This window comes from Rousettus aegyptiacus, unplaced genomic scaffold (assembly GCF_014176215.1).
Source record: "Rousettus aegyptiacus isolate mRouAeg1 unplaced genomic scaffold, mRouAeg1.p scaffold_m13_p_12, whole genome shotgun sequence".
Classification (NCBI taxonomy): Eukaryota; Metazoa; Chordata; class Mammalia; order Chiroptera; family Pteropodidae; genus Rousettus; species Rousettus aegyptiacus.
Genome location: NW_023416287.1, coordinates 7,830,991 through 7,856,076, shown reverse-complemented (window position 1 = coordinate 7,856,076; position 25,086 = coordinate 7,830,991). Strand labels below are relative to the sequence as shown.

Here is a 25,086-nt window from a genome sequence, read left to right as displayed (position 1 = left end):
ACATTTCCCCCTGCCTCTCAGAGGCCTGTTTGCAACATTCCCATCTTGCAAATGACTTGCAGATCCCCAGACCTGGTGTAAAACATACTTCCTGGTTTTGAAAAGTACTTTTGAAGCCTCTGGGATTCAGGAGCAGGGAGATGGTCTGAGGCCTAGGTCTGTTTTACTACCTTTGGCCAAGTCACTTCACCTCTCCAGCCTCAGGCTGGTATTTGCTGGCTTACGAGAATACAATTTGGTAGGGCCTGGAAAATCTTCCCAGCAGGTCTGGGAATGGGAAACCAACCCCTGCAGCCCCAAGGCTGCTTACTTGGTCCTTCCAAAGAGTTTGGCTCCCTGCCCCATCCACTGTAGACTGTTGATAACACCTTGATTTTTCTTTTGGGAACCATTCCTCCCTCCTCTCATCCTGTGGCTTGGGAGGTGCTGATCCGTGTCTGCAGCTCCAGGTGGACATGTTTCAGTCCTGGACAATCAGAACACTTTACCATTTTACCATCCCCATCAGTGACTGGTTTAGGGGTAGGCACGTGACCCAATCCAGGCCAATGAGAGCCTGCCCTGGGGCTTTTGCTGCAACTACTGGGAAAGGAGGCTTTTTCTACTGAAATTGCTGAGATGGCACAATATCAAGTCTCAACTCAGAGAAAAACAGAGCTAGAGAGAGACCCACTTCTGAGGAATGTGAGCCTGAGTCGTGCCAAACGTTAAGTCAGAATCACCTTTGAACTTTTCATTTATGAGCTAATGAAATTATTTTAGGTATTAAGTTTTGCTTCGGTTATAGTTTGGTCACTTGTGGGTTGATGAATTCCAATACCCTTTCCTTTTATGGTCCCCTCAGTCACAAATCAAAAGTCTAGTGGTGGGCAAATCTTAAGGAACCTCCTCTGAGAGGCTCTCCCTGATCACCCTGCCAAGCAGGCCCACCCAGATCTTCCAACGTTGTTCCATTATTTTCGATTCTCTTTACAAATCAACATCTGAATGCCCATGTGCATTTATTTATTGTCTTCCCAGTAGGTCAACTCCACTAAGGTATTTGTCTGTCTTCACTGCTGTGCCCCAATGTCCAGGTCAGAGAGCCTGGCAGACACCAGGTGCCAATAAACATTTGCCGAAGAATTCACAAATAGGGGTCAGCCGTAATTATTCTATCATCATGATCTGCATGAAGACCACTCCTTACCAAATTGTGGGTCCCCTCCAAAAGTGTTTGGACATGTCAACATTAATTCACTTTCTCAGGTGACAGAGGCCCCCATCCTGAGCGCCGGGTTTGCAGGGGAGCTGGGAATGGGCTAGGGGTGGGACCTCACCCTCCAGGCTCCTTACCCCTCCTCCCCCAGCCAACCAGGAAACACGAGGCAGCCAAGGTTAAGTAGATTCTTGCTGCTTTGTTATAAATATATTATATACATCCAAAACATGACATTAAAATATTACTCCGTGTTACAGAAAAGATATTAAGGCTTTCTATTATTTACATTAAACAAGCAAGCACCTTTAAAAAAAAAAACAAAACAAAAAAGCCCCATTATTTCATTCTTCTCTGATATACCCCTGGCCAGAGGGGACACTGTGTCCTCTTCCAAATGACCAAAACCCACTGCAGGTGCTGTGCCCTGCAATGACATCCTTCTTTAGATTAGAAACATTGGCTCTGGCCTGGAATCACGTGGACAGACAGGGGGAGGGCCGGGGGAGAAGTGGGTCCAGACTTGGGCAGGGGATTCTGGCCTCTTCTGGCCAGCACTCCTTGGACCTTTGCTGCACTTTGCCATCCATGGCTTCTGAAGGTGGTGGGTGGGGATGTCCGCCCACCCAGGCCTTTGGGGTCAGTTTGCAGGGCTATGGCAGGGCAATGCTCCAGGAACACTGAGGTGTGCTTGGGAGCTCGGAGACCGCTGGGACAGATAAGACGAATCAGTGGCCCCAATGCCAGCCACGCTGAAGGGCTGCCCACTGGGGCCGGAGGTGGTAGGAGTAGGGAGTGGGTGAGTTTCCCCTCTACCCAAGTGATGGCTGGCAGGACGGGGCTCCTTTTTCTGCAGTCAGGCTTGGCAGACAGAGCAGCTCAGGTGGCTGGGGAGGGGCCAAGGAAAGAAAACAGAAAAAAGGAAATGAAAAATCAGTGGCTCAAGTATTCTGTGTCACGAAGGGTGGGGCTGGGGGTGCCCGGGCCCAGCCCAGGAGGTGTCCTCTCCACTTGGAGGAACCAGCACGAGGAAGGCTGGAATTTGGCAGATGGCTTCGGTTTGGGGGGGCTGGGGAAGGTTGGCAACGAGGTGGCAGGCTGGAGAAGTTATTTGATCTTCTGGGCCCATTTCATGTCATCTGCCCGAGGCTTCTCGCCCGTCAGGCCCTGGATGAGGTCCTCTAGGCGTCGCCAGAAGCCCATCTTCTCCAGAGGGTAGTTGAGCCAGCCTGTAGTGGAAACAACACCGGGGTGTTGAGTGGGAGAGAGGGTGTAAAGAGAGAGCTGGTCTCGCCTGGGGTAAGAGCGACCAGGAGTGAGAGGGGAGGCAGCAAGGACTGACGGAGAATTTGGGGGTGGGGGCCTCCCACCCATGGGCTTCGTGGCTGCTCAGACATGCCTTTATCGCCTCATTCGCTTTTTACCGAGTGCTTACTATATGCCATGCATGGTGGTGGTTCTTATTACTTGGCTCAAATGGTACCTCTTCCAGGAAGCCTTCCCTAACTACCACTTACATAGCACTCCAGGCCTGTCACATCACCCTCTTCTGTTTTATAGCCTTTATGATAATGTAACCATTCTCATTAATTCACCATGTCCCCAGTTTGTGGTTTTTGTAAGCTATACAAACAGAACCCCATATTTTTTCACTATCGATCCCCAGTGCCTAGAATGGTGCATAGCACATAGTAGGTGCTCAATAAATATTGCTCACAATCTTATTTCATCTGTATCAGTCTCCCACCCAAACCAAGAGGGATGCACTATTATTAGTCCCATTTTCCACATGAGAAGACTGAGACCTGGAGAAGAGTTTCCCGATTAGTAGGTGGCCAAACCAAGGCTGCGGCCAGGCCTAGCTAAGCAACTAACCGACCTCCAGAATGGCCCGAAGTCTAACTCCTCCACCCTCAAAGAACATGACTTAAGGATGATATTTTTGTGGTCCTCGGTTCTGGCTCCGGAGAGAAACAAAACAAAACAAACCCTCCAAAAAACAGTAGCTATAGCTTCTCAAGTACCGACCTATAGGCCGAGCCCGTTGTTATCTGCCATTTTGCCATTCAGACCCGGCCCTGTGAAGGTGGTATGTGGAGGAGGTGGCTGCAGCCCCAATTGTGAATGACAAACACAATATCTATCCAAGGAGGCTCAGGGCACACACAGAAGAGCAGATAGCTGAACCTAAGCTGGCCTGACTCAACAGCACCTCTAATGTACTTCACCTTGAAAGACCCCTGGCTGGCTCCAGAAAACCTGCTCACCTCACCTCACCTCACCTCTCTGGCACTGGCCCATTAACTGCCAACGACAGTGCGGCCCTCCTGAGTGACTGTTCCTTGGTCACCGGTGGCATGCTCCTGCCTCAGGGCAGTTCTATCTGCCGTTCCCTTCGCTTGGACCGATCTGTCCCTATTTATGTGCGGGGTCCCTCCCACACTTTTTTCAGCACTCTGACCTCCTTAAGTGAGCGGACACTCTCCCCTTACCGATACCCCCGTCCCAACGTGACTCTGCCCGTCACGCTGCTGTTTTCCCCTGTAGCACTCCTCACACCTGGACTGACAGGTATTGTCTCACCTGTCACTGCGCCCCTCACGCTCCACTCCTGCCACACCAGCCTCCATGCTGCTCCTCAGACATATATTCCTGCCTCAGGGCCTCTGCGCCTACTGGTCCTGCTGCCTACAGGCCCTTCTCCAGATCTGCGTGACTTTCTCCCGCAATTCAAGTGTCACCTCCTCAGTGAGGCCCTCCCCGATCACCCTATTTCCTTTCCTGTCCTTTCCTTTTTTTCCTTCATAGCAGTTAGCACCGTCAGATGTATTTATTTATTGTCTGGAATGTCCCCTATTAGACTGTGATGCCATGAAGGCAGGATTTTTGCCTGTTTTGTTTAGTGTTGTGTCCTAAGCCCAGAACAGTGTTTGGCACATAGTAGGTGCTCAAGAAATATTTGCTGGCTGGATGGGTGGTTGGAGCCAGAACTCCATGAGGTGTGTGTGGGGGTGTCTTATTTACTGCTGCCCTTAGCACCAGGCATATAGGAGATACTCAGGAAATGTGTTCTGAGACAACATTCCCACAGGGCAAGGACTGCAAGACCTCCCACGGTGATCCGTCCTCCCAACTCTGAGGATGGAGCTGCAGGGGAGCAGGGGCAGCCCGTTCCACACCACCCTACAGCCGCACCTGTAGTGATGCAGAAGTAGGTCTCGTGGGGTGAGACGTGATGAATGCGATGGTGTTTACGCGGCAGGATGATGTGCCAGTCCTGCAGGAGGGTGACCCAGCGAGGCAGCCCAAAGTACGTGTGTGACCACTTATGGATCTGGTTGGTGAAGGTGGCAAAGATGATCAGGCAGAAGATGAAGCACTCCCAGGGGAACAGCTGCTCCAGGGCTTCTGCAGGGTGGGGAGAGGGTAGATGCCCACAGTGCCCACACAGCTGTCACATGGGACAGGGACCCATCACCAGCTTGGCCTTCGCCACTCACCCTGGGTAACTCCCATTCCAGGGCAGCACCCAGGCCTCCTTCCAGCCTCCCACATGGCCTCAGACAAGCTCAGACTCCCCTTCTGCTCAGCGGGCGGCTAATGAGTAAGCAGAAGTAATAGTTAAGAATGTGGGCTCTGGAATTAGGCGGTGCTGGTTTCAGATCCTTGCTGTGACATTTCTTGGCTGTGTGAGCTTGGGGCAGCGACTTTGCCTCTTTGAATCTTTAATTCTCTCATCAATAAAATGGGTACAAGTCTTTGTCACGGTTCCCTAGAAGCACAGCCTGAGACAGAGATTCAGGTGGGCATGATTCATCTGGGGGAGGGGAGTGCGGAGAAGCCTCGCTTCTGGAAAAACATCTGAGGGAGTGAGGGAAGCAGGACAGGGGGACAGCTAATCAAGGGGCCGGGGAGTCTTCCCTTAGCCTGATCTTGAGGGGATCTCAAGCATTAATGGCTCTACAGAGTTGGTCCCACTCAGAAACGAGGAGGCTTGCCTTTTGTAGGCTTTTCCTGTCACTGGCTTCAGGCTTTTCCCTAGGAGAGAGGCAGTTCTCAGAAGGGACAGCTGGCATTTGTGAGCAGCCACCCCTGGCAGTAGTTGGGATGCTTACATCCCTCGGGAGAAGGATGTCCACTACACCACAGACAGGCATTACATCTGCCCACAGGGAGGTGCTCTAAGGATCACTGAGGTGTCAGGTAGTTAGAACAAGACCTGGCAGAGGAAAGACGGATTCTTTCCCCACCTAACAGATAAAGTAACTGAGGCTCAGAGAAGTGAAGTGACTTGCTTTGTGTCAAGTTCTACCCCTAGAACAGGCAGGGCAGAGGTCTGAACGCAGGACTGTCTGAGTTCACAGCTGATGCTCTTTCCACTAAGCCAGGGCAGCAAAACCAGAAGTTCTCAGGGTGAGGCAGGTAATATAAATGAGCAAAGGGGCCGGGTATAGGACAGCAGGGAGTAGTGGGGACTGTGGCAAATTGTAGAGTATGCGTCCTGTCTAAAGAGGGCAGCTACAGCTCAGTTCTGGCTCAGCGAAGCCCAGAAGGAACAAGGACCCAGGGTGGCCAGATTGAGTTGTTCCAGAGATTCTGGAAATGCAGAGCTTTATGTCATATATTCCAATATAAGAAAACATTTTTTGATCTCGTCTGATCTCGGAAGCTAAGTAGGGTCGGTCCTGGTTCGTACGTGGACTAGACCACCTAAGACTACCAGGTGTTGTAGGCGTAAAACAAACAATCCCCCCCACACCCCTATATTTTATAACACTGTGAGGGGCCAAACACACACAAGTCACAGGAGGCTCGTGGGGATCGAGGCAAGTGTCTGTCCCCGATGGCCCCCTGGAGGCCCACCACCAGCTGGCTCGCTCACCGGGGCTCTGGGTGCGGAACTTGTAGGCCATGTTCAGCAGCGGCAGCAGGGTCACCAGGCAGTTGTCACCATTGGTCTCAATGAAGTCATGACGTGTAATGGCTGTCGGGTCAATGTGATGCTCCCGGAATGGTCGGATGAAAGCCTGGGGTGGGGTAGGGAGGCAGGAGTGGGGATATACCTGACTCATCAGCCTTTGGTGCTCAGCTACTCTCCTCAGTCTCTTGCACACACTCGATTTGAGCTCACCTCCTTGCCTTTGGGATGCCAGAACATTCCACCATGCCACTGATACAGATTCCACCCAGCCTGCAGGGTCTAGATCTAGCAGCCCTAGCAGAAGTCAGGTGGAAATGATCTGGAGGGGACCTTGGGCTGCTACTGCCCCTGTATGGGCCTCAGTCTCCCTGCTTGGGCTGCGAGGGAGCTTGCAGACGATCTCCACCCTTCTTTCCCACTGTAAGGCAGTTGAGGAGGCCCTTGCAGTAACAGGTCCCCCTATTTCTTCCCAGCATCTAAGTGCTTCTTTGTGGTAACAGAATCCCCCTTTTCTCTTATTACAGCTGTTCTGATGGGGCTGGGCTCACCACTGCCTAGTTGAGTGAGCACGTGACCCTGGCCTGGCCAATCAGAGCATTCCATCCCTCCCACCACCACAACTGGCTGAGGGATGGGCACGTGACCCAAGCTGGGCCAATAGGAGTGAGCCATGGGACTTGGGCTTTAAGTATGGGAAAGGAGCGTTCTCTTTCCACTGGAGGTGGGCACTGAGCGGAGAGGATGGAAGTCTAGGAAGCCATCTTGGCCACCTTACTGTAAAGAGGAAAGCCTGCATGAGAGTGAAGCCAACAGAGAGGAAAGCAGAGACAGACATGGAGAGAGACTGAATCTGAAGAACATGGTCTGTCTGTCCTCCTGGAACCAGCCACGCCTTAATTTGGCTCTACTGAAAAATTCAGTACACAAATGAATACCTTTGCTTGGTTAAGCCAGTTTGTATTGGATTTTCTGTAACTTACAACCAAAAAAGTCTGACTGATACAAGTTCAATCAAAACAAACAAACAGTGAGGCATAGCAGGGCAGACAAAGGAGAACAAGGCGTGGCCCCCAAAGTCAAGGGGTTCTGGTGAGGTGGACACATATCACAGCTCTCTGACTGTTCCATGCCTGATGCTTTTGCTTCCAGAAAATCCCAGGGCATTCCTGTTCTAGTCCTGGAGGAGGGCATGCAGGTCAGGCTGGAAAGATAGTTCCCATCTTTCAGATAGGGAAACAGAGGCTCAGATAGGAAAGGGGACTCACCCAAGGTCAGGGAGCCCAACCTCCTTCTGGAGGAGAGAGGCTGGGCTGGGTCAATATACGCACCTTCCCTACGATGGGCAGCTCCACGGAACCCCAAGTGTCAGCTCCCCAGTGTACCAGGCCAGACAAGAAGTCAGCAATGAGAGCCCCTGCAACTGTGGACAAGAACAGGGTGAGCCTGGGCAGGGGACATACAGAGGGACATCTTCCCTCCTGCTCACCTCAAATCAGGAATTCACGCATTCACTTGGTCATTCACTCATTTGTTAGGGGAGAGGTTGTGCCTTTTCTACTTGGAACGCTTTATTCCCTGTAAATGGAGCCTCAGGAATAACACTCCTGGCCTCAATCTGGATCTGTCCAGGGGAGATGTGGGAACTCATCTGCTTGGTGAGTCTGGAGAGAATGAACTGGGCATGCTCAGATCAGCCCAACCTTTCCCTATTAGGAGCTGACTGACCCCTTGTGCCTGACCCCCAAGCGGTCCGCATAGGGAAGCTCACTCTGCTCCAGTGTTGCCAGTGACTAGATGGAAACGTCCTTCTGGGGTTTGGTGTGAAGAAGTACCTCAGGTGGAGACAGACACCACACTCCCCCTCCCCGTCTAGTTTTTATCAACAATAAACATGCCAATTTGACCTCCAGCAGCCTTTCCTTTATCTTTGAGCTCAACTGGTTCAGACCTGAAGTGGGGTCCCCTCACAGACCCCAACGCCATTCATTCACTTGAGGATTCAGAGGTTAAGAGCTGTTAGATCTGAACTCAAATTCCAGCTGTCGCTCACTAGCTGTGAGATCCTGGGCATGCTACTTAACCTCTCTGCCCGTTTCCTCCAGATAGAGGGGAATGATGATTAAAAACACATAGCAGCTACCATTTCCTGAGCACTTTTTTAGTGTCACACAAGTGCTTTATGTGGTCGATTTCAGTGAATTCTCATAATCTGATAGAAGCTGGTGCCATTTTTATTCTCACTTTAAAGAGGTGGAGACTGAGGGTTGGAGAAATGAAGTAACTACACCGAGGTGGCATAAGTGGCAAGCGGCTGGGCTCTTAACCTGCCTTGAGGTCCAAGTCTAACGCAGCGGGACGCACTGCCACCATCGTGCACATGGGAATACCGAGGTGGAGTGGTAACACCCCAGTGCCACCCCACATCACGCTCCCCTCTCACCGTACCTCAGCCCCCTTAGCATGTTCTTTTTCCCTTGCACACACACACACATGCCTCTGGGTCTTTGCATTTGCTGTTCCCTCTGCCTGGAACATTCTTTCCCAAGATGTAACACAGCTCAACTCCTCCACTTCCTTTAGGCCTTTACTCAAAAATCCTCTAGGAACACCTGATCTAAAATTGTACCCCCTCTCACCTCCCAGCATTTCCTGTCTCCTGTCGTTCCTTTTCTCCAAGCACTTGTCACCTTGGACTTCATTTTTGTTTATTGTCTGCCCGCCCCCCCAGAATGTCAGCCCCACAAAGGCAGTGATTTTATTTAGTCTTTTGTTTATGGCTGTTTCCTGGTTCCTGGCATTTACCAGGGGGTTCAGTAAATATTTGTTGACTTAATCAGTGTAAACACTAAGTACAGTACTTGGCACACGGTAAGCCTATTATTACTGTTGCTGTTGTTCTATGAGGCTCTGCGCCGTGGACCAAGCTCTAGAGCCAGAGATACATTGGATACTGAGCTCACCGTCTCCAGGGCAAAGAGACACGAGGCGGGGAAAGCTATAAAACATGGCAGGGAACGAATGCAGTCTTCGGTGATGATAAGTGCAGTCCACTGGGTCATGTGACTTCAAGCAAACCCTTTCTCTCCCCGCCCCAGACTCACTTTCTTTGTGTGAACTCATCCAAGGCCCAGCTACACCATTTAAGGGTTCTTTGGGTTCTGCTAGGGCTCTTGGTTCCTTGGTGACAGGAGACCAGGGCCTTGGGGTACCCTGGAGGCCTCCCTGGCGAAGAGGGGTCATGAGCAAGGGAGCAAGAGTAGGTGTGTGGGTCACTGTGGACATACAGTCCTGATGCCTGGGCCCAGGTTAAGGGGTAGATGCAAACAAAGACTTTCCAGAGGCCCTGGAGCCTTCGCCCCACAGATGCCAAACGTGGGAGGGATGGAGGGGGCAGGGGAGACACAGCTATATAAAGGCACCTGCAAGTTCTTGGTGACAAAGACAGGTGGGGATAGGTACTACCTCCTGGTATGCAGAAGGCAAAGGATAGGCCATAAGGAGACACTGCACAGGAGGCTGGGATGGGGAGAGGTCAGGGCTCAGCAGGGCCCACTGGGTCTGTGTACTCAGGGCCCCACCCAGGGCTGAGCAGTCCTGCTCCTCAGTGTAATGCTGGGAGGAGGGACCTGGGTAAGGGGGTCAGGAAAGCCAGGGAGGTGAAAGCCAAGGGCTTCTATACTTGCTGTTCCTTTACCTGGCTCCTCCTCAGCCTTCTAGCTCAGAGGAATCATCACCCAACCCCCCCTGGCTAAAAGCCTACCTATCGGGTAGGTACTCTTGGTCGCGTCTCCCTGCTTTATTTCTAACACGGCACTTGTCACCACCTGAGATGGCTTCATTTATTACTGCACTTCTTGGACGAAGAAAGGGGCTCTCAGAAGTTGAACAACCTTCCCTGCCAAGTCCCACAGTGTGGAAGCAGCAGTCGTGAGATGGCAGGTTTACCTGTCTCTAAAACCAGCACCCTTTCATGTCCTTAAGCTGTACTTCAGTAGGTCGAAGGGCATTAACAGGGCTCCTACTGCATACTATAGGATGCCGTACACATGCTGCCTTCTATCTACCAAGAGGGACAAGAGACCATGTGGCCAAGAGCTAAGTAGACCTAGATCAAGCACTGGAGGCCTCATCTCTTGCTACCATATTGCTGTGTGACCCTGGGCGAGCCCCTTGCCCCCTCTAGATTCAGCATCTTCACTTGCACAGTGAGTGGCGCCTTGTGATACCCTACACTGACAGGTCTGACTAACGATGCCTCTAAATGCTGCCTTCATGAGAAGCAGGTAACCTCGTGCCCCTTAATTTCCTTTCCATTCTTATTCCATGCAACCAGCGATCTGCTTCCCATCATTATAGATTGGTTTTGTCTGTTCTAGAACTTCATATAAATGGGTTCATACAGTATGTGGTCTTTTGGGTCTAGCTTCTTTCACTAGCATAGTGCTTCTAGAGTCATCCATGCAGTTGATGTATCAACAGTTCACCCTTTTTATTGCTGAATCGTATTCTGGATGTCTCACAGTGTGTTTATCCATTTCACTGTTGGACATCTGGGTTGTTTCCAGGTTCTGTGAAAACGTTTACATACATACAGGCCTGTGTGTAGACACATACCCCCGTTTCCTTTGGGTAAAGATGTCCGTTCCTTCCTCCCTCCATCCCTCTCTCCCTTCTTCCCTCTCTGCCTCCCTTTCTCCCCCCTCCCCCCCCCACCACCCGTCTTTATTAACATTTACTGGGCAATTTAGATACCAGGCCCTATGTCGGCACCTTAAATGTTTTTCTCTTTTAATCCATAAACCGTACCAAGGTCGGTCCTAAACCAGTTACACATCTTATCTCCTTAATCGTCCTAAGCATTTAATCCTTACAGATGACAGGTATAATAATAAAAGCAATACAGATGGTTCTGACTTACGATGGTTCAACTTATCATTTTTCGACTTTATGATGGTGTGAAAGTGATATGCATAATAAATTACATACGATATTCAATACTTTATTATAAAATAAGCTTTGTGTTAGATGATTTTGCCCAACTGTAGGCTAATGTGTTCTGACCACGTTTAAGGCTATGCTAAGCTATGATGTTTGGGAGGGTTGGTGTATTAAATGCATTTTTGACTTAATGATATTTTATTAGGATGTAACCCCACAGTACGTGGAGGAGCATCTGCATTAGAAAAAACAATGTCTGGTGGTAACAGTTAACAATGAAGCACCTCCTATGTGCCCAGCGCTATGTCAAAGGTGTTAGAAAGTGCATTATTGGGGGCATAGCTCCCTACACCTTAAATATGAGCTGCACGCAGTGACTTCCTTTCAGAGAGGACAGTACGGACGTGGAGAGGAGAGTAACTTTATAGTGGGGAAACCTAACCAACACTACCTGGGCCAGGTGGTCAAGGTCAACACCACAACGCCAAGTCATGTTGACAGTACGTAGCTTTGCTACGATGTGATGAAAATGACTCTTTACCTCTGAGCTCTTCCTCTCGGAAACACATAACCCAGTCCAAGAAAAACACCAGGCAAATAACAGTAGAGGGGCATCCTACGACATAGTACCAGTCCTCAAAACTGTCAAGATCATGGAAAACAAGGAAAATCCGAGAAACTGTCACAGCCAAGAGGAGCCTAAAAGGACATGACGACTACATGTGATGTGGAATCCTGAACGGGATCCTGGAACAGGAAGAGGACAGTAAGTAAAAACCAAGGTGATCTGAATAAACTGTGGACTTTAGTTCATAAGGATGTATCCACACTGGAACAGTAATTGTAACAAGCGTGTGATACCAATGTAAACTACGAGATGTTAGTGATAGGGGCCTCTGGGGGCAAGGGTACATGGGGACTGTACCATCTGCCCATTTTCTGTAAATCTAAAACTGTTCCAAAAATAAAGTGTATTATGTCACTTCACGTCTAGTGTGATGGGCCCCACCACATCCCGACTTCCGGAGGGAGAAATGAGTCAGGGGGGAGGCCCACCCAGGGTCACACAGAAGCTGGGACTCAGGACTGCTGGTGAGTGGCCAGAGACCATCACAAGGGGTGCTCACAATGACACTGCGCCTTCATGTCCAAGTCTGGGAAATGGAGATATTAATAAGTAATCAGCTCACCTAACTACGATCGGTTAATGAGATGGGCTAATGCGGATAGAGTGCTTAGCACAGTCCCTGGGGCAGTACGAAGTCCCCAAATGTAGCTGGAGTTAGCTTAAACAGTACTCCCCTCTCCGAGCCTCAGTCGTGGCTTCTGATAAGTAAATGACAGCACCTGGCCTCTTCAGGCTGCCAAGCAGGGAGGCATGTGTGCTTTGGACAGAGGTCAGTAATTGCATTGGGAGAGAAGGAGTCCTCCCCTTTTTCTGAGAGGAAATGGCTCTGTGTCCTCCCAGCCTCTGTGGGTGGCTGTTTCTAGACTACGGGACTGCTGCCTGAGGCTGCTTTAATGGGGGCAGGGGTGGCAGAGGCAGGCACACAGACGCTTCATTGTCCCAGCCAGGGGCAGTGGCGGGCGGCTGGCTCACCCTGCGGATGGCTTTGGCTCGGTTGCCTCCCAGTCTGCCGGACATTGGGATGGGGGATGACTCGCTTAAGGCTGCCCTGACTCACAGGTCACCCAGCTGATACTTCTTCGCCCCAGCCTGACTCGAGATCTGGTGTAGAGACACGGAGAGTGGCTGAGACAGAGTGGACATTGCTGAGGTCTGGTCCGTAGAGTCCTGGGGCCAGAGCCTGTCTTTCGTCTCAGAACCACACAAAGATGCCCCACCTGACCTACCAGGCTGACCATGACCTGAGGCTGTGTGACCTCTGACCTCACTGTCCAGCTTGCACTTGCTGTACCCCTACCTGGGACCCCCTTTCCTCTAGAAAAATTTGCCAGGAACTCCTACTTTCTCCTTCCAAGACCAACTCATGAACACCCACACTCTCCACTTTCCCCGGCTGTACCCAACAGCTCAGGGCTCGTGGGCTGTTCATTCGTTCACTCCTTCACTCACGACAAGAGTCCTGGTCAAGGCTGCTGATGACCCCGACGTGGCCAGATCCAATGGTCCCTCACTATACCCCAAGTCCTCTGGAAACACATTTTCCTCTTGCTGGCCCCCCGCCCCTTCCTCTTCTCCCCAGACGGAAAGCACCTCGGTTCCCACTCAGCCCCTGGGGGCACTCGACCCCAAGGCCTCCCAGGTTCCCATCTCCAGCTGCCTTCCCTAATTCCAGACTGGGATTTCCGATTTCCTACTCGACACCTCCCCTTGGCCCTCAGGCAGGCTTCTCGGGCATCTCCCCTCAAGCCAGCTCCTTCCTCATCCCTTCCATCAATCAAGCCAAAGAACCTGGAGTCACTGACCCCTCCCTCAGCCAACCTGGAAGCATTCTGGCAGCTCACCTGTTACAGCTGCTCACCACCTCCACCGCCCTACCAGGTCTCAGCCGCCATCTTTGCCTCCTCTCTGGCCCTCCCTGCCCCACTCCCCCAACTTTGTCCTCCCTGCAGCATCAGCTGATGTCAGCTACCTTCTAGGGGGTGGGGAAACTCACCACTGGCTGCTCTCAGCTTGTAGAATAAAACCCCTGGCCTCCTTTCTGCTCCCCAAGGCACTGGGCACACACCAGCCTCAGGGCCTTTGCACTAGCTCTTTCCTCTGCACGAATGCCACTCCCAGAAGAATCTGCCTGGCTCCCTCCCTCACCTCCTTCAGGTCTACACAAATGTCACTGTTACAGAGTCCCTGACTTCTCACTTCTTCCCTTTATCTGGATTTTGTTCCCAGCATTGTGCCATCTGTTCGAGTTTATTAACTAGGCAGCTTTTCATGCTCTGCCTCCCCTGGTTTCAAAGGCCTATCAGAGACACCAGAACCTCTGGGGAGATAATGTTGGGTGGTGAGTGGGCTCTGTAGGCTGGCACAGTGCCCTCGCCTCCTGCGTGTTAACACACAAATCAGGGCAGCTACTTAAATTGATTAGGGACTGTGCAAACATCACTATCCGGATTGCCCGCTCTTATCAGCTCAGAGGCAAAGGCAGAAGATTAAGAAGCTGGAGTCAGATGCTCTGGCTGGATAGTCGAGATCTCCCGGGCCAAAGGCTGGAAGCTCTAGTCCCAGCCATGAAAGGGAGGCAGTGACCTGCCTGGGACACCTACTGTCCTGGCTCACACAAATGTCATACAACACACACGTGGGCTCTGATGCAGCTGATCCTTTGCCCAAGCTGGGCCCGCTGCCTAGAACACCCTCTCCTCCCAATACTAACTGGAGGCTGTGGAGTCCACGGTTCAGGAACCAGGCAGGAATGGATATGCGATCCCAGGCTCTGATGCTATAAGTCACCTGGACTCGCAGAGGGTGGTGATCAGAACCTCTTTACTAGCTTGCCACCAAGAGTTAGAAGTGCCCAGCCCAGGGCCTGGCCCATTGTAGACTCTTGGGAAATATCCATTGTTAAACTGACTACTGAGGCAGAAGGCCCAAGCCCTGGTGAGTGGTATGCTGGGCAGTGACCCTTCTCACTTCTATTTAGTCTCTGGTCCTCTCTGCAGTTACACATACGTGCATTTTGCCTTCACAATAGCCCTGGGAGGCAGGTATTGGGAGCAGCTTCACTTAAAAGATGTGGAAGATGAGGCTCAGAGACACAAAGACACTTGCCCAAGGCTACAGGACCAGGAAGTGGTGGAGCTGGAACTTGAACTCAGGTCTGCCTGGGCCAACTCCTAGACACTCTAGATGGGACTTCAGGGCCCTGTCATCCCTGGGCAGAGGGGGCACATCTGGCTTCTGTGGGCTGGGCCCAGGCTCCCCAGCGCTGGATGGATTAATGCCCCCTTCCTCCAGTTGGCCTGGCCCCTAGCACATGCCTGTTCCCATCCCAGACCCGGATGGCCTGAGCACTACTGGCTTAGGCAGCCAAATGCCTTTAATGAGATTGTGGGAAAGGAATACTTAGGGTGGGTCAGGCAGGCCAAGGGCAAGGCTGACCCTCAGCCTGAGAGCCCAGGACAGGGGAGGGGATGAGCCCCTAAGTTAGGGGCGGTGCCTGGAGAGGAAGGAGGCGGAGTCGCGTCCAGGGTCTAGGAGTGGAGAGAGTGTATTAAGAACTATGTTGTGCTTCTGGCTTGAGGTGTGACTCTGGGCTGGTGTCCCTTCTCTGAGCCTCGGTTTCCTCATCTGAAAAATGATGACAACCAGAGCATCCATTTCCCAGGCTGTGGATGGGTGAGGACTAATCGAAGGAAAACATTCTCCAGGTACTAACAAGTTGCAGCTTGCTCATTCATTCACTGATTCGATAAATTATTTATTGAGCACCTACTGTGTGCCAGGCTTTGTGCTTGGGGCTGGGGACACAGCAGTAGACAGACAAAAATCTCTACTCTCAGGGAGCTGACATTTGAGTAGGGGAAAGACAGATAAGAAATATGTAACAGAGTAGGGTGAGGGGATCATATGTAATGGGGCTGTTGTTTTACAGGGATCGTCTGGGGGGGGTCTCCCTGAGGAGGTGACCCCTGAGCAGAAACCTGGATGAGGGAGCGAACCAGGTAGGTGTCTGCAGGAAGAGTTCCAGGCACAGGGAACAGTATTTGCGAAGGCCCTGAGGTAGAATTGTGCCCAGCGCATGGTGGAGGCACCGTGAGGAGGCCAGTGTGGTGGAAGCGGGGTGAGCCAGAGGACAGTGAAGGGAGATGAGGTCTAAGGAGGAGCGTGGGCCAGGCTCTGCTGAGGAGTTGGTGTTTTATTCCAAGTAGACAGGGGAGGATGGGGCAATGGCATGACCCGACAGCAGTTATAATGGGGTCCCCCTGGCTGCGTGTGGATAATGGACAGTGTAGGGGCAAAGCTGGAGGCGGGGAGACCAGGAAGGAGGCTACCGTGATAGTCCGGGCAGGAGATAATGGTGGCTGGACCGGGGTGGGGACAGTGCAGGTGGAGAGTAATGGTTGGATTCTGGATGCATTTTGAAAGTGGCGCCAAGAGCATTTGCTGACAGTTTGGATGTGGAACGAGAGAGAAAGGAAAGAGCTGAGGGTGATGCCCAGATTTCCGGCCCAAGTGGCAGAAAAGACGCAGGCGCCGCTGACTGAGATGGGAGGCGGGGTTCTCACAGCACGTACCGCGCTGGCGTGCATACACGCCCACACACACATACATGTGTGCAAGTTGCCAGGTAGCTCCCTGGCCCCTGTGGAAACCGAGGCAAGCAGCGGAGCCGTGGGCACTCACCGACACCCAGCATTACGAGGGGCGTATGCTCCCAGTGGGCCAGCAGCAGGAGGTGGATCAGGTTGTGGGCAATGAGGCTGAAGCACAGGACAACACAGCACCACTCCTGGAAGCGCTTGCCTGCAGGGAGACAGGTGAGAGGTGAGTGTGTAGGGCGGGCGGTACGGGCAGAGAGGATGGAGGATCAAACAAAGCCAGGCAAATCTGGGCCCCGTGGGGGCTCTTCCCCTGTGTCCCGCGAGTCTATAATGCTCACCACAGGCTGAACTTAGGGAAAGAATGAATGAAAGGTCCCAACCTGCCCATTTCACAGATGATGTCACGAGGTCCTGAGGAGGGGAAGCGCCCGTCCAACGTCATACACTCAGGGCTGGCTGCAGTAAACCAAGCAAGCCCTTCAGAACGCAGGCCCCTGTGCACAAGTCACACGCCCATGAAATCAGCCTTGCGTGTGCCAATTCTTTGGCAGGTAGGACCAGAATGCTGGTCTCCTGGGGCCTTTTGGGCTCTCTCTGGAGACACATGGGGGAACTTTAATGAGCTTTTTTTTTTTTTTTTAACTGGCATCATGGCATTACCTGTCCCCTTTTGTAGGTAATTACTCAGAGGGAGAAGCTACAAACATCTTTTAATCTCAGAGGTTGAGACCCCAACCTCCATCAAGCGGGGCTCTGGGCAGCCATTTGTGTAAAAAGAAGAAAAAAAAATTACATAGTCGAGACCTGCTTTTCATTTGCACCCTTTTTACTTTAAAACTTGTGAATGTACTAACGCTATCGAAAATCTTTTCACATGATTTTAAATTAACATTTAAAAAAGTAAAAGGAAATAAACCACCAGGTGATACAGACCATGTGACAGGGCTCCTGGGAATATTGTTTTCCCAGGCAGCTGGTCCCAAGGGCATGGAAGACCCTTAATGATGATAATTTTCTTATCATTAGTGTTTAACATCTACTGAGCAGTTACTAGGTGCCAGGTACCTGCTGAGGTGATGCCATTTTGCAGATGAGAAATCTGAGATTCGGAGTGATCTCAAGGGAGTAGCCCGAGGCCACCCAGCTAGTCAGCCACAGACCAGGAACCTATGTCTAGAGGGTCTGGTTCCTGAGATCCTGCTCTCACCCAACCCTGTCCTGCTGTCCCTGATGACATTCTGGGTCAGGCCACCTTAAAAACAGGGCCGGGCAGGCCCCTGTGAGTGATCAAGAACAGAAGGGGCCAGGGCACGTAAAGAAGGTTCCTCGTGCATCCGTTCTCTCCCCTCTTTAGAGCTTTGTGTGTGCTGTTCTCTTTACCCACCCTGCACTGGGATGACTTTGGCACTGCGCTTACCGATCTTGACCTGGAAATCTCTGCCTCCAGGAAGCCATCCATGATTCTTCCTCTGACCCCTGCACTCCCCCAACATGGAGTCCATCATGCAGAACTGTCACTGCCCATGTAATGTCCATCTTCCTTTCCTCAAATGTGAACTCGGGAGACCGTGTCTGGTTTGCTCACCAGGGCCCTGGCACACAGCTGGTGCTCAATGAATGCTTGTGGAATAAACAAATTCTCAACTATGATCCCAAAGGAAAAAGCGCCGGGCCTGGTGTCTGGGCACCCTTCTGCAAAGCACCTTGGGAAGGAAACAGGCTGAGAGAGAGAGGAGGGGCCTCTCCAGGTCGCATAGCAGCGTGCTGTGCCCTAAGCCAGAGCACAGCTGTCCTCCCATTGCCCTGTACAAAGACTACAGCTCAGAGTGGCGAAGGATCATGCCCAGAGTCACATCCCCATGGCCGCCTCTTGTACAGATGAGGACACTGAGGCCCAGAAAGGGCAAGGACCCCAACAGGGATCATATAGCAGGAGAGGGCCTAGAACCCCTCATGTCCTGCTTCTTGGTCAGGGGCCGTTTCCCTTGGGCCACATGGCCCTGCCACCCCAGCAACCCCTAGTCAGGGTCACTACAATCTGGCCCAGCAGGGCCTTTTCTGTTCTGGTTCCTCTTTGCAGTCAGGGCCTAGAGCTCAGAAGCAGGAAGCCTGGGGAGGGGATGCAGCTGGGGGTAAGGGACAGGTTATTTCCCATTGCCTACCTGCCTGTGTGTCTCTCGGCCTGCAGGAAGAGCAACACGATCAAACAACTGTAACAGTAACAATGGCCAACACCCACTGAGGCCGATCGCAGCTGGGGTGCCAGGTTTAGCCCACATCAGAGATGCCATAGACCCACTCCCTGTGGCATATTTTGCTCTCAGTTAAAAAAAATAATAGCTACTTTAAAAAAAAAAATCACATGAGATTCCTATTTCTTGCTTTCCTTGAGAACCCAGGACTCTGGCCAACCAGGCCTGAGCAGCAGTGGCTGCCCCGAGCAGAAGCAGGCAAAGAGCTCCCAGTTCACAAGGTCCCCTCTCTTCCCAGCGGCCTCGTATGGAGTGGCTTCCCTTGGAGGAAGTCCTGGCTAGGCCCCTGCAGTTGTCTGAGTTTTTGAGCCCGAGGCCTAACCTCTCTTTCAAATCTTAGTCCTTCCAGGGAAGAACTGTATGATCCCATTTCCCAGATGAAGAAACCAAAGCTCAGTGGGTGAAAATAAAGAGTCCGGTTTGGATTCTGGGCTCACGAATGGGACGCATTAGCCTCAATGTTTGGGGCTGTGCTGATTCCAAAGACTGTCCGGCTCTTTCCTCATGCTATGGGGCATACCCCTGAAATCTGAATATTTTCCCATCTAAACTCTCTTTGGCTTCTGGAATCTGGATTCTTCTGCAGGCCAAATACCTCAACTTTGTTCTATAAAAAATACATCGACAATAATAAGTGGCCTTCATTGAGCACCTCTTACATGTAGGGTATGGTGTCAGGGATGACCTTGACCAGCCCTCACCATCACCATGGGCTGGGGACCTTTGTCCTATCCTTCAGAGGGAGAAACTAGGCCTGGACAGATGAAATGATTTGTCCAAAGTCACTTAAGGGTTACCAAAGTCACAGCCTGGACAGTCAGCCTGGCAAGGCCTGCATGGTCAGGTGGTCTGAACTGTGTCACTTAACAGACGGACATACTGAGGCCCAAGAGGGGAAGGGCTTTGCTCAGTACACAAGAGCTTGGGCTGCCTCTGGCATAGTGCTGGGGCCTTGTTTCCTTGAGCCGCGCTTGGCCTGGCCAGGGTCCATGATCTGGGCTGAGTTACAGCAGTGACTGCCTGTTGGCCTGGGGAGGGTCTAGGCTTGTGGTAGTTGTGGAGGGCTGGGAGGTGCAGGGAGGTCGGGCGCCAGGCCTTGACATCAGGCGCAACTCTTCTAGTTCAGTCAGACAAGCTCTGAGCCACCTGTACTTCTGATGGTCTCTAGCCACTAGGAGACCCTGGGCTTCAAGAAAGTGGGGACAGGAGGTAGGGAGAAGGCAGGGGCCAGATACAGTCAGAGGTAGAAAGACAGGGAGACAGAGATGAGAGTGAACGGGAATCAAGAGACACAGATGAGAAACAGAGAGACAGAAGAGAAAAACAGAGATTATAGGGAGACAAAAGGAAAAAGAAACCGCATGGCCAGAGAGGAGAGACAAAAGAATGGGAAAAGAACAAGACTGAGCGAGGCAGGGAGAAAGCCTGGCCCAGAGTGTGGCAGGGACCAGGCCCGGCCAGGGAAGAGGTGCCAAGCTTCTGTCCTATGGCTTCAGTCTGGCCCATGTCGGGGGAATGAATCAGGTTCAGCTCTGCGACTACAGGCCAGGACCTCAGACAAGTGCTCCTGTCCCTCTCCACCTTCCCTTCCCCTGACCCCATGTCTCCCAGGGGGGCATCTGTAGTTGGGGAGGAGAGAGGGGGTTGGACGGAGGGGTGGGATGACTCTAGAGACCCCCCAGGATCCACCCTGAAGCCCAGGGCACCTGCAAAGTGGTACGCATTTAGGCAAGCTTCAGCTGGCACCTGCCTCACCTGCCAGCTTGCTCGTGAGGCCACGGGAGGCCTCCCGCACCTGCCAGGCCCTTCACAAACCCTGGCACCTGGCACGGGATAGCTGCTGCTGTAAAATCCAAACCCAGAGTGGAGTGGGCTCTGGCTCCCAGGACCCGCAAGACCAGGCCCTAACTCCTTGGCCAGACACTCAGGCCGAAGCTGCCTCACCCTTTGCTGTTCCCTCCGCCCCATACAGCCCTGATCAGACAACTCACAGCTCCCCGCAGACACCAGGCCCACTCTCTCTGCTCTGCTGATCTGGAACATTGGTCCCGTTCCCTCCCGCCCGTCCGCCCTGGACTGGCTCGCTCCCACAGCGAACACCAAGAACACGGAACATAGAACGCCCCCCACCAGTGTTCTGGTTCTTGTGCTGCTAACTAGCTGTGTGACCGTGGGCAGGTCACTACTCTTTGCTAAACCTCAGGAAACGTACTTGTGAGGTGTCAGACACTTCGGGAAAACCAAACAGATGCTGTCCCTGGCCTTGCTGACTACCCTCTGGGGCAGATGCAAGCAGGATCCAGACAGGACAAGTGTGAGGAAGAACACGTGCAGGGTGGGCTAATGAGGAGGCTATGGGTGTCTAGGTTTCCTTTCCTGTAAATGGGGTCAATGCCAAGATGCACCTTAGATAGCTGTCATGAGGATGGCATGGGAGCATGCGAGGAAGATGCCCAGCACGTGGTCAGGGCTCAATAAATGTTAACTGCCTTATTATTGCTGCCAGCTGTCATGGTGCCAACTCACCTCTGGCCCCAGGATTCCCAAGAATCCAGTCCTGGAACCCAGGAATGCCTCCTACTCTCCCTTCGCTGACTTTGCTCCAGCCCACAGGCCTTCCAGTTGGGCAGACACTTCAGGCACACTCCCACCACCTCGGGGCCTTTGCACTTGCTGTGTCCCTGGGCAGACCAATCCTTCCTCAAATATCTTCATGCCTCCCTCCTTTCAGCTCTCTGTTCAAATGTCACCTTCTCAATGACATGTTAATGCCCCTTTCTCTAAAATGTCACTGCCCTCAACGCTTAATTTCCCCCTTTTCTGCTTTATATGTGTTCCATTGGGCTTGCCATCACTGGGCAAGTGACGTATTTCCCTTCTATTATTGGACTAACTAAAATGCTAGTCCCATTTTTCCTATTCTGTTCACTGCTTTGCCCCCTCAGGGTTGAACAAGGACTGGGATAAAGGTGCTCAATATATATTGAGCCTAGTCACTCATTTTATAGGTCAGGCCCAAAGAGGTCCAAGCTACTTCCTCAAGGCACAGGGAAGGAACAGAGTCGAGGAAGGGCGAGGTAGGCAGATGGAGACCTATGAAATTTGGAGAAACCAGTCTGGCCAGTTTCCCTCCTCACCTTGACCCCTGAACTCCAGGTCAGCAGGAGATATGGCCTTGACTGCACCCTTGGATTCCTGCAGTGACTATTCTTCAAAGAGTGAGGGGCAGTTGGAGAAACCAGAACCGGACAAAGATGCCATCATAGTGGCATGGGGAGATGGTGGGCCCTTGGGAAGGCTCATAGAATGCCCGGATATATTTGGTTGAAAGCGGGTAGAGTTTACTTGACTGGGCAGAGCTGGAAGCCAAAGGAGGTGGCCTTTGAATCCTTACCCCTGATTTCCAGGTCACCACCTCCAGACCACAGAGGTGAGACAGCTTACTCCAAGACTCACAGGAAAGGTCAGACTACCAGGTTAACAAGAGGGAGCACACCCACTGTATGCCAGTCACTGTGCCAAAGTGGATAATCTCATTTCCTCTTCCTAACGACAATAGGGACAAATTAACTCGTACCCATTTTAGAGGTGAGGAAACTGAGAAGGAAAGCGGCTTGGCCCAGGTCACACAACTAGGCAGCAGTCAGGATGCCAAGCCCAGCCTGCCCTAGGAAGTACAGGGGTTAGTTCGTTCACAGGCTGAGCGTTTTAGGAAAAGGCTGAAGAAACCATGACAGCATGGGCCAGGTGTCCAAGTCAGGTCAGAAAAAAATCACACCCAGGGCATGGACTTGCAAGTCCACAAAGGTATCTGGTGATCTAGGACTTAATGAGAAAGCAAATGGTCGAATGTCACGTAGCCAGTTATGGCAGAGATAGTATGCAACCTCAGGCTGGTCAGGGCTGGAAGCCAAAGCTGGTAGTGGACCCATGCCCGCCCCAGGCCAGGGCTATGCATGGTGGCTGCCCCCTTGGCAAACAGAAAGATGTCAGAATGTTTGACAAAGCTTTGTGTGATGGCTGTGTCCAACAGACAGCCCCTGACAGCTCCCAGTCACCTGACTCTGGAGTTCTCAAAGGCACTTCCTCAACCCCTGGGGACACTTGGCCTTCTTCAGGCCAGGCAATGAGATTCCTGGGATCATGAGGAAGTCAGAGAAGGGAGTGAGGGCTGGTGCTTGCTGGAGCATAAATGGCAGGCACAAAAAGAAGCTAGGGACCTTGGCGCAATTATCTCTAAGATGTGGTCTGGTCTGGGGAATATGGAGGCTCTACATCCCTATCCTAAAAGAGGGAAGTAATATATGCACGTGGGGGAGGGGCAAGGGATGGAATTGGGGCCTGTGAGTGGGAGGAGCTTAAATTGTAGGATTTGCAATGCCCTCACTACCTGGAATTCTGGAATGGGGGGTGGGGGTTAAAGGAGGGGAGGGAGGGAACGGTGGACTGTAGCCACTGAAACTATAACTAGGGCGGGGCTTTGGGAAAAGGGCGTCTGGGACACTAAGTAACTCGTAGCCCCGGAGTTGGGGTTCGCAGAGCTGGGGGGGCTGACGTGACCAGATTTGGGGCGGAGGTCACAGTTTCCAGGCCAGGGTCCTGGCTGGGGCACAGATAGGGACCTAGAATGTGAATTTCGGATTTGGGGAACCTGGGATAAGGTGTGACTTGTAGGGGTTGGGGCGGTGCATGTAACTGAGAGGGGCTGCTCCGGCTTGCCCTGCGTCCTGGGGTAGGGTGAAGGGTCTCTAAATCCAGGGGCGCTCTTTGTAGGCGCGGCTGAGCCTGTGGCTAAGATACGGATCTGTGGGTGCGATGGGAGCTGTCCGTCGCTCGAAGAGCTGATATTGCAGTTCCTTTATATGGGGATTGTCTGTGCATCCAGAAAGCCTCGGGGCTGGGATTCTAGCTCGGGCTTGGAAGTGGCGATGGCATGGGGTCCCCCGACTTAGGGCACTATTTGCAAACAGATGTCAAGGCTCGAGTTCTGCATCGGGGCTTGAGGCTGGGGTTCCGATCTGGGGACGCGGGATCGCTGTCCGCAGCCGGGGCTGGTGATTGCAGGCCCCAAGGGGGGCCCAGAGGTCCTACCTGGAGAGTAGAGCGCGGCCAGCTCACGGGCTCCGGCGTGCTGCGCGCCCCAGCGCCGGCAATACGCCGCTTCGTCTTCGTCGAGCTCTGGCTGCTGGCCGGGCCCGTCCTCGGTGCCCGCCATGGCCACTCGCCCGGCCCGCCCGGTGCGCTCTGCTGGCAGCGGCGGCTGCGGCGGCAGGGCCGCGGAACCGCGGCGAGATCACGCCGCCCAATGACCGCCTAGCGCCGGGGGTGGTGGCGGCGCCGGCGGGGGCCTCGCCCGGCCGCGCGTCACAGCCAATCAAGGCCCGCGCCGGGGCCGTTCCAGCCAATCAGCGGCCGCCGAGCCGCAGCCAACCGCGGAGCGCCGGGGGCAGGGCCGCAGCTGGGCGCAGCTGGACGCGGAAGCGCAGGGCGGCGGCGCGTCCCATCCCTCCCCGCTCCGCCCCCGGCCTGGGCCAAGGCGCCAGCCTCAAGGAAGCGCCGGCGGCGGCGCCTCCCACCTCAGGTTCCGTTTGCCGTCCTCTGCACTGGCCCGAGGTCGTGCGCCGCCGCACCCACAAACGGGCATTTCTTCAGCACGCACCGTCAAGTGCCTACTGTGCGCTGGGAACGCGAGTGACGGCGCCGGGCCGGGCCAGGGAACCAGCGCTTGACGGACACTTCGAGCAGTGCTCCCCAATTGGGGTCGGTTTTCACTGGGCCGGCTGATCGAGCCCGCCCTCGTGCAGACTCTCTGAGGACCTTCTGTGTGTCAGCTCGTGCCCTGCGCCCGGGGAGGGGAAACGCTGAGTTTGACCCCCAGGAGCTCCTGTTTTCCTGAGGGAGAGGACAGTAAACTGATGAGAATGACCCTAGGAGTCACTATAAGATTTGGTGAGCACTTAATATCTGTTAGGCGCCGGGCCAGGAGCTAGAGGCAGGATTTCATTTACTCTTAACCAGTGATGTCGTCTCCTCAGAGACCCCACCTGACCATCCCGCTCAAAGTTGCCCCCTCCTGCAGGCACTGTGACATCACCCTGTTTTGTCTTCACGGTGCTTGTCGTGGGCAATGAACTTGCAGTTCACATCTCCCCCGCCAGAAGAAAAGCTCCCGAGGGTCCGGGCTGGCTTTGTTGGCAGCTGAGCCTCCACATCTGGATCAGAGTAGGGCACGTGGTGGAGCCTCAGTCAATGCTGGCTGAATGAAGGCTCAATCACATTTTATTACCTAGGTCGGTAAATGACAGGAGCAGGGTTTTACCCCCGCCTAGCTGGCTACAAAGTATACAATTATTGTTCGCTTAAATTCCATACAGTGTCATCAAATGGAAGCCACCCTAGAGGCCATGAAAGGACCAAGAGGTGCCTGAGAGGAGGAGGGTGGGACCAGTAAGATCCCTTCCGGAATGTCTTTCAGAGGCAACAACTTGTCCTGGTTCTCTGAGACTTTAATTTTAAGTCCTGATTCCTCAGCTGCTGGTCACCCCAGTCAC

The 25,086-nt window shown here is 52.9% G+C and overlaps 1 protein-coding gene across 1 annotated transcript; it reads right to left on the bottom strand.

Moving 5' to 3' along the window:
• Positions 1-1,377: 1,377 nt before the first annotated feature.
• Positions 1,378-23,837, bottom strand: PEDS1 (plasmanylethanolamine desaturase 1). The gene is made up of 6 exons (XM_016143741.2): positions 23,627-23,837; positions 16,366-16,485; positions 7,448-7,539; positions 6,081-6,225; positions 4,394-4,606; positions 1,378-2,427 (listed from the first exon to the last, which is right to left on the bottom strand). Exons 1-6 carry the CDS (start codon positions 23,748-23,750, stop codon positions 2,306-2,308), a joined length of 816 nt encoding a protein of 271 aa, XP_015999227.1. The 5' UTR covers positions 23,751-23,837; the 3' UTR covers positions 1,378-2,305.
• Positions 23,838-25,086: the final 1,249 nt, after the last annotated feature.